The 16,141-nt window shown below is 39.5% G+C and overlaps 1 protein-coding gene across 2 annotated transcripts in view; it reads right to left on the bottom strand.

The window, feature by feature from the left end:
* The window catches only part of ZDHHC17 (zinc finger DHHC-type containing 17), a 70,510-nt gene extending 58,703 nt beyond the window's left edge, over nt 1–11,807 (bottom strand). For both annotated transcript variants that reach the window (XR_003533662.1, XM_027679758.1), the window contains exon 1: nt 11,708–11,807. Coding sequence is in view for 1 of the 2 variants with exons in the window: in XM_027679758.1 (XP_027535559.1) it covers nt 11,708–11,770 (63 nt within the window). In the remaining variant the exon portion in view is untranslated. The remainder of the gene's footprint in view (nt 1–11,707) is intronic.
* Between the last annotated feature and the right edge of the window lie 4,334 nt (nt 11,808–16,141).

Here is a 16,141-nt window from a genome sequence, read left to right as displayed (position 1 = left end):
AAAGGTCATTTCTCTGCCCAGTCTCCCCCACTGCTCTTGGCTCCTGCTCCTGCTACCTGACTCAAGCCAGGTTTGGTGCTCAGAGCTGTCATCACACTGTGCCCGCTCAATTCATTATGGTGAGGGGGCAGGGGGGATCAACAAGAAACAGAAAAAACTGAATCTTTTACTAGGACAGCAAGTTGAATCTGTTTCGCCTGTGAAAACACAGGCTCCAGAGCCACTGACAGAGGGAAAGCAAGTAAACAGAAGGTAGCAGGAACGTTTTAGCAGCTGCTAATTGTTAATTTGACTAAGTAATCACGGAACAACACACTCCAGCTTTTAAATATTCAAGGAAGTCAGGCTGACAGGCTGAAGAAAATTATTCTACTTAGAAACTGCTAGAGTTGGTTGGCTTAGAAGGTTGCAAGAAAGACAGATTTTGCTTATTTATAAGAATCAAATTTGGTTCTCCAATTACTACCAAGGGTCACTTCTAGATGAGCTTCCCACTTCAGTGACTATCCTTTGAACGTGCCGTATTCATTCTTATGCATCTGTGACTAGTTTGTCATCACTCATTAGTCACAAAATGTGCAGACTGCTTGCACAGATGCACAAGTAATGCAGTGTAGAAAAAAAAGAACCTCAAAAGAGTGAGAATAATGCTTTAAAGGAAAAAAAAAAGGTGTTTTGGAAAAAGAAACAACACAGAGAAGAAAAGGGAACCTCCTCTGCAAAACAGGACCAATAAGATGAAGAAAGAGAAGATACAGCAAAATATGAAATATAACTCCAAAGGAATAAAGACAAAGTGCAGGGGAGAGAGGGGGGAAAAATAAGTGTTCATTTTTGAAGGTGTGCTAATACCAGCATTCCCAATCAATCCTCCTCATAACCAAATGCACAAGTAAAGCTATGCTCATTTCCCCATAATACTCAAAGCTTTTAATCTTTTCTGATAAAAAAGCCTAAATTAAATAAGCTTAAGGAAAATTCTGAGAATAGTACTCTCAGAAAAAATTAAGAAGTTTAATGCATTAAAGAACAAGATGACCAAGACTGAATTATTCTGAGATAGCAATTTTATAATTCACAATTATATATAGCAGGAGGATATGAATAGGTCAATATGCCTGCTTGGACATAAGGAAGGGAGGAAAAAACTGCTGCTTACAGCTGCTACACATGGCTCTGGTAGCATTAACAGATGGCCAGGACTGCTTTTCCTTTAATGTTATGCAATATCACTGCAAGGAAGTGACACCATGATCAAAATCAGACACCTAAATTCTGAATGGTGACCAAGATAATTGAGACTTAAAGAGAAAATACTATGAAGTTTTAAAATAAAAACTTAGCAACAAAAGCATTACTTTCTATAAAATATAGCATACTATTGCCTCTGTTTCTTAATAGAAACAAAGTAATTTCTTTTGTAATTGATGACAACACTATTTTAATATCTGGCTGCAGTCAAAAGAGTCATAATAAAATTGGAAGTGACTGCAACTATTTCATGGAAGCTAAATAATAAAGTAACCCTCATGTATGCATGCTACATTTAGCAGGGACTACTGGAGGTTAGTATTAAAGAATTCCTTCCCCCATATTTGGGTGTTCAATTTCCCTGTTTGTCATTTACTACAATAGAATGCTTTTTAGTTTGCTCTCTTCATCCTCCTCCTACTTTTAAAAAGGTGCAAGAATATATACAGATAAATTTATATATAGTTATTTACATATTATAAACACCCACGTTCATTTATATACACATAAAGACAAGTCATTCATGAACTGGCATTAATAGAAAAATGCTCAAACCAATTAATCACAAAGAAAAGAGAGATACTGTTGGTATTTTAACATTTTTAATGAAAGATCCTCTTCTGAAGTTTATGATCACCTTCCTGCAACACAGAAAGTCACAGAAACAGAGGTGAAAATGATCATGTCTTCATTTTGGAGAGAATCCCATTTAATTCTTTACAGGCATAAGAAGAATAGCTTTTCCTTCTCTAGAAACTGTTTTCTCCCTACATTTACTGCTGTAACAGCTAATCTGACCAGCCATTGACTGTCATCAAGTGGGAGCAGTCTGATCCTTCTCATACTCACATGAAGTCCTAGCCAAAGAAAGAAGAATTCTGTAGGGCTATGTAGGTTCATCCATTTGAGGAGCCAGAGCGTTCAGCAGCTCTGAGTTCCTAAGATTGTCTGAACCGGGATGATTCATACACACCTTCAGTTTAGCTAATACATGCTATTTCTGCTATTTTTTGACCCATACAATTTCCTGCCCCCATCACAGCACTAAATTACACAAAATGAGTATGACATGACAAAATAAACTTCCATTCAATGGTAATTCTGTCACTGCTTTCCATTACGTTTGCCATTTTGCTGCATCTTGTGAAGTCTGTTTGGTTTACCTCCCAAACTTTTTGTCTATTTGCACGGTTTCTTGACATGTCAAAAGATGCATTTATGAAAATCCCTGGCAAAGCTAATTATAGAATACATAAACAATGGGAAAAAAACTGCACCTAATACTCAGATTTTTTTTTTCAAAGCAAGCTACAGTTCAAATTGACAATGCCTTCTTTAAAAAGCAGCAAAATAGATTGATAAAAGCCCCATTTCGAACACCATAAAGTGGTTCCTTTTGCTGACACAGTGTTCCACCCACAAGCAAGTCAGCCATCACACAGAGAGCATAATCCTACTCTCCAACACAGATTTAATTTTTTACATAACGAGTTAGAGATGCTCAACCAGAGCCTTTAATCCAACCACTCTATGCAGAGGTCAGAGCTCATGTGATTTAAAGCACAGCTGGTAATGAGTAAGTTTTGTTTCTTCAAAACAACTATCACAAACAATCAACCACTTTCTAGTCATTTCCTTACAGATGCTCCTAAATTGAACAGTGTTATACTTTAGGAAGCCACAGTTTCACAAATAGACTTTTTGGAAAGCCTTGTATTTGCACACATAGCATCATCAGCAAGTGCTATTTAAAACAGCTGTGTCTACTACCATTTGTAAAGGTTACAAAAATTAGAAGTTTAAAATACTATGGTTATAGCTCACTTTAAAGCTTTCATTCAGTCAGCAACCTACGTTAACACATACATGTTTCTGGCTTTCTTTTAAAGGAATGTTGCATTGTGTTCTCAGGATTTCAGCAGAAATGAAACTTTTTCCAACTGAAAGTTTCCAAATTAAATTCTTTTTCCAACTGATTTACACAAGTCTATGTCTCACAGTACACGAGTTTGCAGATCACTCAACACACAAAAAGAAAATCCCTGAGAGACTTAGCACTAGTAGTCAGTCATGAGATTAATGTAAAACTAATTTCATATTTCACTCTTGAAAAGTGCTAAACTTAAAAAATGCACTCAGCTACTTGGAGAAAAAACAGTCCTCTTTTTAAAATTCACAGAAAAGGATATTCTGAATATTCTTTTTCAAAAATCTAGACTTTTCATTCAATTTTCAAACCTACTAGCATCACAACAGCAGAAAGATTAAATCAAGAATTTGAGCACTGGCAAGTGCACATGACAGAACGAGCAGTCAGCCTAGCTATGGATGCTCTTTTCTCCTTGGCAGATACAGAAAAAAAGTTACTGCAAGTTGTGCACAATCTTTATAAAAAATTTCAATTCACCATTCCCCACCACAACCTTGAAGCAGCAAATGGAGCTTCAAATCAACAGCCAGCAAAGCAAACTCCCATTACCACTTACTAAACACTGGCTGGTTTACCCACTTCAACTAGGAAGTGCTTCTAGACATGCTAATAGACAATCTTCTGCAGCAAATGAGACGGTTTAGTAAATTCGGCTTAGTAAATTCGCGGTCTGACAATTAAGAACAGTGCCATTCTATCCAACTCCTTGCCTTCCAAACCAGTCCTGCCAGCTCACCATCTACCTTCTGTTAGTACTGTAGTGCACTTGATTCTACCATGAGTAGTTTTAGTGAACTGGCAAGAAGTTATTCACAGGGTCTTTTTACTGGATGCATTTTGTATTGATTTACTTCCCTGAACTGGCTCATCCTGGGACCAGATAAGCATCACTGGCAGTTGAGTGCAGCTGGAAGCATTTAAAGGTAGGTTTCACAATCAGCTTAAGACAAGCTAAAACCGACCTGCCATTAGCCAGGTGGTCACACGCATGGTCCCAGCTGTACCTCCTCCATTAACTCTTACTAGGTCTCACAACAGCACAGTAATGGTTCGATCAGGTCACAGACTCACAAAGCAAGTACCTCCCCAATTCACCTACCGGCCACACAATTGCAGGAAGGGACTGGGGCTGTGTCTGGGTTCCACCAGAGCTTAAACCCAATCATAAAAATCACATCCCTCAGAGCCAGCAAATACAAGTGTTTTCAAAGCACACTGTGATGTCCTCTCTCTCTTGCTACTGTGCTTCCTCCTTCTGAGTCATCTTCTCCTGATCTTGAGCAGCTTTCCAACCTCTGACCACAGCATTCCCACTACCCTCATTTTTGGTACCTCCCCCCTTACAGCTACAATTAAGAAAACCCTTCTACAGACCTCAGGGCATCCTACAACCGTAGGAAGAAATCCCTAGATTTCAAAATTGCACAAGACAAATTGTTCAATGTTACACCACGTACTGGGCATGACAGACCCGAGGCTTCAATTCAGCCACACTCCCTCTCATTCAGAAAAAGCTTTCTGCTTTGCTCTACAGTCTCATTTGTGATAGAGCCCAGTTTTCTCTCAACTACAAGGATACCATGAAAATCAAATCCTTCTTATACTGTCTTTGAAAACTCATATAGTGTGCACACTGAAATATCAATTACTGAGGCTGTTCCTACCTAAACATGTCAGTACCAACGGTAATATTGTTCAGTTTTCAAGCAAACAGCAAATAAACATTTTCCTCCTTAATTCCCTAAACCCTCTTCCACATTTATAAAGTCTCATTACTTTCCTGAGCAAACAGGCAAACAGTGAAACAAATGCTGTTGAAAGACTAATCTTCTGTGAAATCTAAAAGAAATAAAGGCTGTGCTTAACAAGGCTTAACAAGGCAAACTGAATCAACACAAATTTGGGTCAAACCAGACATTTATCACTGGTGTTTTAAGAGGGCCTGTCTCAGAAAGTTAAAAATCAACTACTGCCCAAATCAAAACAAAATATGTAAAAAACCCCCTGTAAATAGCTGAAATCTATTTTAAGTGTTTTACTAGATGCCCAAGAAGCCACAATTTTATCACTGAGAAAAAGCCCTGTGGTGAAAAACTGCACAGTTTACAAGGGAAGTGAAAACAACTGTAAAAAAAAAAATCTTATAAAAACAGCAAGAGAAGCATTGACAATAACCATGACAAATTAGAAAAATACCAAAACCTGAAATGCTGGCAAAAGAATACAATACATCCCTATCCCTAGAAGGGCAAGCATCATCCTAGCAACAAAAGAAATTAACAAAAGTTGTGAAGATTACAAAGTAAGAATGATAGAACTGTAATAAAAACACACTCACAAATTTGGAAATGTTCAGTAAGTGCAGAACAAAAACAGTCTAGACAAAAAATTTAAATCATATCCTGCTGCCATAACAAAATGCTTTCTAACAGAACAACAAATATTAAACTTCTTTAAAATATAGGTTGTTTAGGTCAACCATATAGTCCAAAAGATGTGAATATTTGAATGAACCAAACACATGAATGAATGGCTTTTCATTATACCAAAAGAAACTCCAGTCATCTGGATAGAAGACAACATGAGTTATGTACGATTAGCATTTTAAGCTGTTGCTGGCTTTTCTAGGTCTTGATACAGAACTGACAAAAAAGCAAATACTAGTAATGTAGTAGAATAGCGAAGACTAATACTGTGGCTTCACAGGAAATTAAACCTGGCACTTTCAGCTGATAAAGTAGTAGTAATGGTCAAGCACAGTTAACGTCCAAAGTGTTTGATTTAGTATTGTCTGATATTTTAATTAAGAAATTAGAATATAAAGAAAGTTAATTGATGTGTCTCACATACTAAAACTAGAGGTGAACAACTTTTATGCTTATAGTTTGTTTTGTGACTGTTATACATACTGTCCTAGTTAAGGACTATGCTGTTCAAAAATATCCTCTTGGTCTTTTCAGTAGCTCCCATTTTTAAAACCTCAGAGAAGTGTTAATAGAGAAGTGTTAATATGAAAACACTACTGAGAGGACACTAAGCATTCTTCAGAGCTTGTACCTTAACCCCACCATATTTCATCATTGTCTGCAACCCAGAAGTAAACAGCAGACAGAGGTAAGTTATACTGTGGGGGTGGGGAAAGGCGGGGGAGAGCAAGGGAAAGAAATAATACTGTGTTTCTGACACAATGTTGTGTATCGATATTCTGATACAACTTGGGGAGGGTTGGGACAGGCCAGACTAAGGTTTTTTAAAAATAAACAAGAGCAAAGTCCTATCTAAAAATGAAGGCCAACCCTAGAAATTATCTCGAAAGGATGGAAAAGATTTGGAGGTGGGTCATTATCTGGGCATAAGTTTACAGTGTGATGCAGTTCCCAACAAGACCAGTGTAAATACATGTATGAGGAATCAGAGAATAGCATGGGTTGGAAGGGTCCTTCAAGTTCCAACCTCCCTGCCATGGGCAGGAGACCAGGCTGGTCGAAGCTCCATCTAGCCCAGCCTTGAAACATTTCTAAGGATGGGGTATCCAGAGAGTGCTTTACTACGGCAACTGTGTGGCTGCTACAACAGTGCTCTGTTCTCAAGCTCAGTCCTGCAACAGCTACTGCACAGAAAGCAAAGCCATGAAAACACTGAAAGAATACGAGAGACTCAAAAGGGTCATCAGGACTGCAGACCGTAACAGTAGCGTAGGGATCTGATAATCATCAGCATATTAAATAAATACAGACAGAGATATATTTTGATAGTTATCTCTCAAGATGTAATGAAAAGAAACAAATGAAATTCAGACTAGAAATAGGTTTAAGTCTTAAACAGACTAATTAAATTATGGGGCAACTTTCCCAGCTATACAATATGATCTATTACTGTAGGATTTTGTTTATTTTCTTTTATACTTCTAAGTAGTATTCTGGCAAAAAAAAAACATTAAAAAAACCCCTCAGCGACTGCAATATAAGGTTGGATTAGATCTGTAGTCCTCTCTGGCCTCAATCTCTAAAGCTACCCATGATACACAAAGTAAGGCTCAACCTTCAATATTAAGCATGCTAATTTGTCTGAGACTTCACAGTTCCATTTTCCTTTTTAAATAATATAACAAATGATACCTGATCTTTGAATGAGCTCACAAATGTTAAGACTAATCCCTGGAGTGATCCTGACTAAACGACAGAGTAACTCCTGTACCTCTACATGACAATTAAGAATAATTTGCACTCCAGTACACCTCCAACAATATCTGTGGAACTCCACAGGGAATAGAGTTGGACTGTAAAGTCAGGCCTTTCACTGACATTTTAAACAGAAGAAATTAGAGTCAAAGCTATCTACCATAGGTTTATCTGTTTTCTTCAAACCGCCAGCAAGGAATACAAGAAGATATCATGCTTCCTAGGTGGTTACAAATTGAACCACAGGGAGAGAAACAAAGATAAAAATGAAGGCTTCCATCTGGAAAAATCCCTGTCAGAGAGAGCCCATAACTCTTAAAAGTTTTCTCCTAACTTTGTAGAAAGACTGTTCTCAGCCAAAACTTTTCTAATGCCAAAAGAGATCTGTAATAACCAATAACTTCAATCTTTCTTAAACATATCCCACGCCACTTGACACTGGTGGATGCATTACATTGCAGTGACAAAACAGATCTTCCTCCCCAGTGATAGTTTCTCACCATGTAGGAAGGGCTTCAGCCCTCCATAGCTGAAATACCTCCGTCAGTTCAGCCCATATAAGGCCACACATCTAGAATATCTTCCAAACACAAAGAAGCAATACAAACAAAATGTATTTTCTAAAGATGTCCCCCTTTCCCGCCCTTTGGATTTCAGAATAAAACATCCAAGCCTTTCATCACCTACCACAGCACAATCAGGAAGTCATTCTTATTTAGAAGGCCCAAGGAATTCAAAGTCAGAAGGCCCATTGGCCTATTAAAATAGTTTAGTCAAAGGATAACAAGCACAAACAGCATGAGTAGAATTCCACTACTAAGGCTACACTGCATAAAAGGAAGCAGACTTGCCATTCTGTCACCAGAAACGTGAACACTGGGAGAAGGAAACAAACAACAGGGACTACTTAGTCCAGTGCTACTGTGCCATCCTAGGGTGCTCTGCATGTCTCATAATGGAGCTACCATATCACACTGCAGGGCAGCCAATGCCAGGTCCACACTGAGACCAACATCCACAGGGCTCCCTTCGGTCATCCATGCACTTAACAATCCCGCAGAAGAATTCATGTATGAAATTTCATATGAAAAAGGTGGTACATCAATCACAGAATTAGAGTCACTCCAGCACAGTCTACACTCCTCTATATTGACACATTTGAAACACTGCTCAGTTATCCATTTGTGGAATTCAAAAACTTGCATTGGTCCCTAGAAAGACATCCAAACTCAAGAAACATGATCCAGCCCTTGATGAAAACATCAAGAGCTGGATAATCTATCACTGCCCTCCTTTCTTTGTTACAATGATTACTCACCTTCAGCATTTACCACTTGTGGCTTTCAATTTGATCCCATTCAACTTCACTTTCTAGTCATTGGATCTTGTTAAGTATAAACTGAATAAAGCACTGGTTCTCAGTACAAAAATATTCAGATGGGGGGAAATAAGATGCTTCTCACTATTTCAAACAATGTGAACGGGGTTTTTGCAAGCCTTTCACCATAAGGCATTATTATTTTTAACTCTTTCCCACATTCTTCATCATTTAACAATGACTTTTAAAGACAAAACTTCATCATTAGCATTATCACACAGCCAAAAGTCATCCCCTTGTTCCTACATATTTTTAATCAAAGCATTATACTGGGAAGTTCTGCTGAACTGATTGTTCATATTTGTATCCCACCAGTCAATAAACTTTGGGACAGAATCCCATGCCTATGTTCGCTATCTTCAATGTATTATTTTGAATACAGCTGCACTAAGGTGTACCTTGCTTTACTGGCATAACTTCACATGAATTCTAGATGGTTTTGTACAGTTCTGTCCTCCCTGCTCAGCACCTATCTGTCTTGTTCATCTGCAAGTTTTATTAATGGTAATTTTGACATAACTTCCAAATACTAATGAAAAAATCTGAGTCTAGTGGACTACTTCCTCCAAGACTTCTAGGAACAATGACATCCAGGAATAATCCTTTCTGACAACTATATCCTAGATGTATCAGCTAACCAGCAGTTCTCCATGCATTTATCAAATACTATAAGATCATTCTACAAATATTACATAAGTAGTTGATTTTATTTGTTCTACTTCACCACTAAAATTATCTTCATAAGCTTTGTTGTTCCACTAGTAATCTTGCAACAATCTTCTAACTGGAAGAAAAGGGTGGGATCTACACTCAAAAATTTTGAAAGTAATCTAAATTACTCAGCACAGTAAGTCAACACAAGACAGTAAGAAGCAAGTCTCATAAAAGAAAAAGGCACAGAAAAAATACCTGGAAAAGATACACATCACAGACAACAGTAGCATGAAACATAAAAAAAACCTGGTGGAAATTCTGACAGCCCTATAAAAATCAGTTTTAAATGTATAAAAATGTTGGAACTGATTATATGCTCCAGTATCACTACTTGCATAAGGACATAGTGATATTTTCTTAAAAAATGGAAATCACCAGGTATCAAGGCCCCTGACCTTCAAAAGTGACTGAACACAGATGCACTTCATTGTTCAGCAGGCAGGTCTGTGACGATAATACTCTGCTATGGCACAGAATCCTTAAGTTTTTAAAAGAGCATTTCTGGAGTGTCTGTTAAAACCCAATCTGTCTCACTACCACCATGAAAAACATCCTTCTCTTTTAAAGCTTATCTGCACAAACAGATTTTAAGGAATAAGGGAACGCCCACTGAAATCCATGTAAACACTACCCTGTGAATAAGGTCTAGCCAGAGAATCAGCATTTCTGGAAAAATCAAATAAAACTCCCTCCAAACTAGTTAGACAAGCAATATTTATTGCATATTAAAAGACTCAGGTTGATGTTACAGCACACACTATATATTAACTTCCTTCCCCATCTTTTGTACATACATTCAACTTTATACATCAAAGGAACATTATAAAATTCTATCACATTAACTAGTTAAAATTACCAATTTAAACTGAGATATTTTAGTTCGCTATATAGTAATTATTCAAAGTTAATTTAACAAATACTATTCTTCAATCTTTAAAACACAATGGTTTTCTGACAGTCTGTAGATGCTTTTTGTTCCATTTTATAGTTTTAGACTGCCCATCTAAAGTTTCCGCAAGTTAAGAACAGTTTCTTTCAAAGAACATTAACATCGCACAGTCTGGATCCTTACTGAAAACTTGTGTCACTTCTGAAAAACATCAGACACTGCTAACAAGTATTTCTCCAGTTAGTCTGAAGAAACATGTAGCAAGAGTCTACATGCATCACTTAAAATGAATCCTCCCCCCCCCAAAAAAAAAAATCAAGACACTTATTTGGAGCTTATTGCTTTGCTATTTAACCTCCAGAACAGACAGGTCTATTCTAAAGTTACGAGCACAATTTAGAGAGCTAGAGTGGGTAGGATACACAACCACACATAGAGGCCCATAGAGCCTCTTCAGTCACCAAATAAACCAGAAGTGTCTTTTAGGATGCTGTTTAGGAAAAAAGTACCATCTGCTTAGCAAAAACTGGAGCCCGGCATATGCACTTATCTATTTTGTAGGCTGAAAAATCAATTCTTACAGTCCTTAATGTATCAGATGACAAGTCCACACATAAAAGCTTTTCTAAACTATTTAAAATGCATTTCAAAACAGTCATACTATTGCTCAAGAATGCACGCATGCTGCTGTCAAAGGTGGGTGGCATAACAGAAGGGTAAAAAAAATGTCACGAAACGACCTCTACATGTTACCTGTAACCATTCTCGCACCACCAGGCCCACATATTGGCCAAGACAGACCGTTTGTTCTCAAAATAAAGCCACGGCACACGAGATGGGCTGGATGGGGCCAGGCCCGACCTGCGGGCGAGCCGTGGGCCAGTGCCAGCCAACACCAAGGGGAAACATTTATTTCTCCACCTCCGAACAGCCGCCTCCCGGGCTGCCGGGCCGGGTCGGGCCGGACCGAGCCGGGCGCCGGGCACCGAGCGCTGCTGCTCCAGGGCCGGCACCGCGGCACCTCCAGGGGCGGCTCTGCCCTCACCGCCGCCTAGCCCCCGGCCCGGGGCGGGTGGGACCGCCGGGGAGGGCGCACGGGAGGGCCCGCGGCGGACCCTGCCCCGCTTCCCGACACTGCACCCGCTACCCCGCCCGGCCACCTCCCCGCCCGGCCCTGCCCTGCCCACCCCGGCCCGCCGCCGCGCACACCCAGGCCGGCGGCGTGGGACGGCGGCGCACCTCCCGCCCTGCGCGCACCCCGCCCGCTCGCCTCGCCCCGCTGCCCCCCGCGGCGGGGACGCCGTCCCGGCCGCGCCCCGAGCCCCGCTCCCGCGCCTCGAGTCCGCCCGGCGGCTCACTCCCACCTCCGGGTGCAGGATAGGGACGCAGCCCGCCTCCTTCTCGTACTCCTCCAGCGGCGCCGCCATCTTCCTGCCAGCCCCGCGCCCGCTGCATGCCGGGTACTGTGCGCGCGCCCGCCGCGCACCCGCGCACCTTCCCCTTCCCCTCACGGCCCGAGATAGCGGAGAGAAACTCGCGTGTTTGTGTGTATGTATGTAAACATACACATACCCGTGTGTGTGTATGTATGTATGTGGGGATGTGTGGGAGTGTGTGTGTATGTGTGTGTGTGCGTGTATGTGGGGGTGTGTCTGTGTATGTATATGTATATATGTGTATATGTATGTATGTGTTTGTGTGTGTCTGTGTATATGTGTATGTATGTGTGTGTGTATGTATGTGTGTGTACATATATGTGTCTGTGTATGTGTGTATACTACATATGGTATATGCATATATGTATGTACATACCCCATATATTTGGAGATACCAGTCTCAGTACTCCTGGAATCAATGTTTAGTACAGTTTATGTTTGGGAAGACAGCTTAATTAAGTTCATTACAAGTTGGAATGTAAGCGAAATGAGAACTCCCATGTACATTTGCTGTAGATTTGGTTCCAGGCTAAGCAAAGTCTGTCCATTCTTCTTTGGGAATTATCTTCATACCTGCTAGGTAGCAAAGAGAGCATGGGAAGAAATCCATAAGGTTTTAATAGGGTTTTTGCTCTCAGATGCAGGAATATTCGAAACCCCCCCAAGAGTCTGAGGATGCCTGGAAGCGATTCCTTCCAACCATTTGTACCTAAGTGGGGCACGCTGCTACCCAAACTGGTGATTTCTTACATCCCAACACACACAACACTGTCCAGATGGCCGAGTCTCTGCTGCAAATTCAGGGGACAAATTATAAAATAGATTTGGTTATGTTTAACTGGTCATTTCTGTACTTACAGGCTGTGTCATGCACATACAGCCAAGATTAGGAATCCTAAAGCTCTTTATTTCAATTTATTTTTTTTTAATAAATTACATTTTAATAAAAAATGTTTTTGCAATTGCAGAATGTTGTCACTGGTTTGACTGCTGCTTTGTATTGCTATATCTATGGCGCTCCCATTAGCCTTTGTGAGAAAAGGACCTTTAGATAATACATTTTGTTGTATCATAATACATTAAGCTCATAAGCCTAAAACCCCGCAATGATATTCTCTTCATTACTCTTTCCTATCTCATGCAAAATGTAACAGAGGAGCACTAATAAAATCTGACTGCAGCATTATTAAAATGTTAAACCATAAATATCTTTTTTTTTGCAGTATATTTAAATTCAAAATTGCCAAGAAGAAGAATGACATAGGATTTAGAAGCTGGGGGTGTGAAACAGGTCTCAAAACACATATTTGAAACCATAAGGACTGAAGTGCTAAAAGAGCAGAACAAGACACAGAGTATACAGGAAAGGATCTTTTTTTAACTGTCTATATTATTAAACGTACTAGGGCTTAGATATAATTTGCAATTTGATTTGCATAAGGAAGAGGGTTTTCAACCCCCTGCAAACCCCAGAAATAGACATCCTATCAATCACGACAGTTCATCACTCCTATTTATAATAAAAGGGTGATAAAATAACCCAAAACCTTTATAGTATTTTTACTACGCAGATCAGTTTTCCTTGCAAATCTGAAGAATGTATGCTTCATCCCATGGCTCCGAACTGCATTGTAAACACATATTCTGACATCTGTCTAGGAATTTATAGCCTGTTCTTCACAGGTCTACACATTTCAAAACCAGTTCTGTTCCGAGATATATCTGTACACAAAATTTTTGCCATAAAACTGAGGCCTTGTCTGTGTATATAGTTCATGTGCAGCCTATTATATCCTTCTTCAGAACCAAGTGTCCCTTTTACCACCAAGGAACAGCAGAACTAGAACACAGGAATGTGCTAAGGTGTCTCTGCACTAGAGCTCTTCATTCAAACGCTAGCAGTGGTTCAGAAGTTTAAAAAGTTTTCCACACTTCAAGCATTCCCTGCCTTCTCCTAATCTGTAATACTATTACATGGAAACACGGTTTTTCACTGTCTTGCGTTGTCATTACAGACAAGTTAACATCAGTGCAGAGTAAGCAAATGGCAGATACAAACCCAGCAATCTGCTACAGTAACAAAGTTTACCCCTATTTTCCACAAGTCTGAAAGGCTGTAAGGATAGACGTTTTTCTGGCCTTTACCAGAAAATTCACTATCTGACCTTTAACAATTATTTTACTCCTCTGTGATTTACTTTGCTCATCTGTAAATCAAATACTTTTTCCTCTAAGTCAGGGGAGTACTCTGGGAATTTATTATCATTGCAGAGCAATTTTATCTCTCTGATTAAAGATGCCTTGTAAATGTCAGGAATTATTGTTGATCAATGGCAGAAAATGCTCTTCTATGTGATTACACTGAATGGTCCACAACTGATGTGTGAAGTGCTTTTCATATTGACCAAAGAGTTTTATCCAGTTCTACTTACTAGGCATGCAATAAAGACAGGTCTATAATATTGGTTAAACACCACAACCACTAGAAAGTTATTTTAGGTTCTATTACCACAAAAGGAAAACAATTCACCAGTACCATGGACACAGATTTTCTTCCATTACTTTTACTTTACATTAATCGATGTGAAAAGGGGCACAAGGTCTGGACACCTTTTAATTTTCAGATAAGCCGAAAGACAGCCAAACTGGGAAGTAAGCAGCATGAAGCCTTAGGATTTTCTATTCTGCAACATGAATTTTATCTTCTTTAACAAATCATCAGGGAAAAAAACACCTTTGGCAGAGACAAGACATATTTATAGAATACACATCTGTACACGTTGTTCAGTATTAGGGATGGCTGTGCAGCTATTTTGGGTTCTATCTTCTACTAAACTGTGAAGTGTGACAGTGAAATGAAAAACATTTAGCATACATGTCTTAGTAGTAGTAGTAGTTTTGTATTATGCTATTACTGTATTATGCTAGTATGCTATTACCACTACCACAACTAGAAGTGCAAGCAAATGATGTTTACCTTTGCAAGTAAATATAGTGATTAAAGCTAAGTATTTATTCTCATAGCAGGCCAAAACTTTAAGTGAAAGTATTGGACTGTCTTCGTACAAAAATAGGTGATAAGTCAAAAGTACCCTACCTAACCCTACAAGAATGAATATATTTAGAAGAGATAATATTTCAGGGCTCTGACAGTTGTGTGGATATGAATGAAACCTGAGTGACTAATCCTGCTTTTGGTCCCAACTGTCTGCCTCACCCTCTTGAAAGGGGTGACTATCCTGGAAGGCAGAGCCGTCAGATCTCACAGTGAGTCCAGTCCTGAACCACTGCAGAATTCAGCCTTCTGTTCTATGATAACGTGAGTCTTCAGTGTCCTGAGCTGAAAGCCATGGTGGTTCAGGATTCATGAGGGGATTGAGTGTCCTTATTCAGACGTGGCAGCATCTGTCAGCCGGGATGACTGGGGACAGCAGCCACTTAGCTGTGCGACCCTGTAATGTGCTGCCACATATCAGTTGGTGCTACTATTACAAGAGAGTAGTGGGTGACATGATTTGCCTCACTATGAAGCATGGTCAGGCTCTTCTCTGCACAGCTAGTGAAGAGGAATAGTCACAGTGGCTATGTTAGGCAGTTTGTTTCTGAGGATCACAGAAGAGAGCCTGACAGTGCTCTTAAACCAGTTTTATAGCAATGCATTTCTGAATTCCAGTGGTGGTCATCTTGATTTACATTGTTGTGAAGAGAGGAAAGTCAGATGCTGTATTTATACCATACTTTACTATTTGCCAAATACCACTGTATATCATGCCAGGCAATTTTACATATCATAAAGGAATCTGTTGGGAGGCAAGGTTCTTTTGATGGGATAGGAAGCCATAATATTGTCTACTGGTCCACAAATGCAGGACTATTAGTATGGAACAGGATGTCTATGCCCAAGGAAGTCTGTTCTTTCGTTACATAGTCTCTTGCTCCCTTGGAAACCCCTGGGAGGTTGCTAGTCTTAAAAGAGGCCTAATGATGATGTTTGACAGGAAACATCAGAAAAATAATGTATTTGTGCTATTTCCCCCTCACTTTCCTAGGGAAAACAAACTTTCCATTTGACCACTGGAAGCAGGAAATGCCCTTGCAGTGTGAAATTGTCACCTCTTTCATTTAAAGGGAGCCTTTTCTACACATAGTTTCCCACAGTATAATTGAATCCCAAATCTCTATATTAAATTGCATGCAGGAGCATTCCCCATAAAATTAGTAAAATATAATGCTGATGAAATAAGCACATATATAAACCTGGGAAAAATATAAAGGAGGTAAACTTTTATCAGAAGTAATAGAAAGGGAAACTAAATATTAAAACCAGAAAGTTTCTGATATCGGGAAGAGAAGAGAAGAGAA

This window comes from Neopelma chrysocephalum, unplaced genomic scaffold (assembly GCF_003984885.1).
Source record: "Neopelma chrysocephalum unplaced genomic scaffold, ASM398488v2 Primary Assembly neopelma1_59, whole genome shotgun sequence".
In the NCBI taxonomy this organism is placed as follows: domain Eukaryota; kingdom Metazoa; phylum Chordata; class Aves; order Passeriformes; family Pipridae; genus Neopelma; species Neopelma chrysocephalum.
This window is presented reverse-complemented; position numbering and strand designations above follow the sequence as displayed.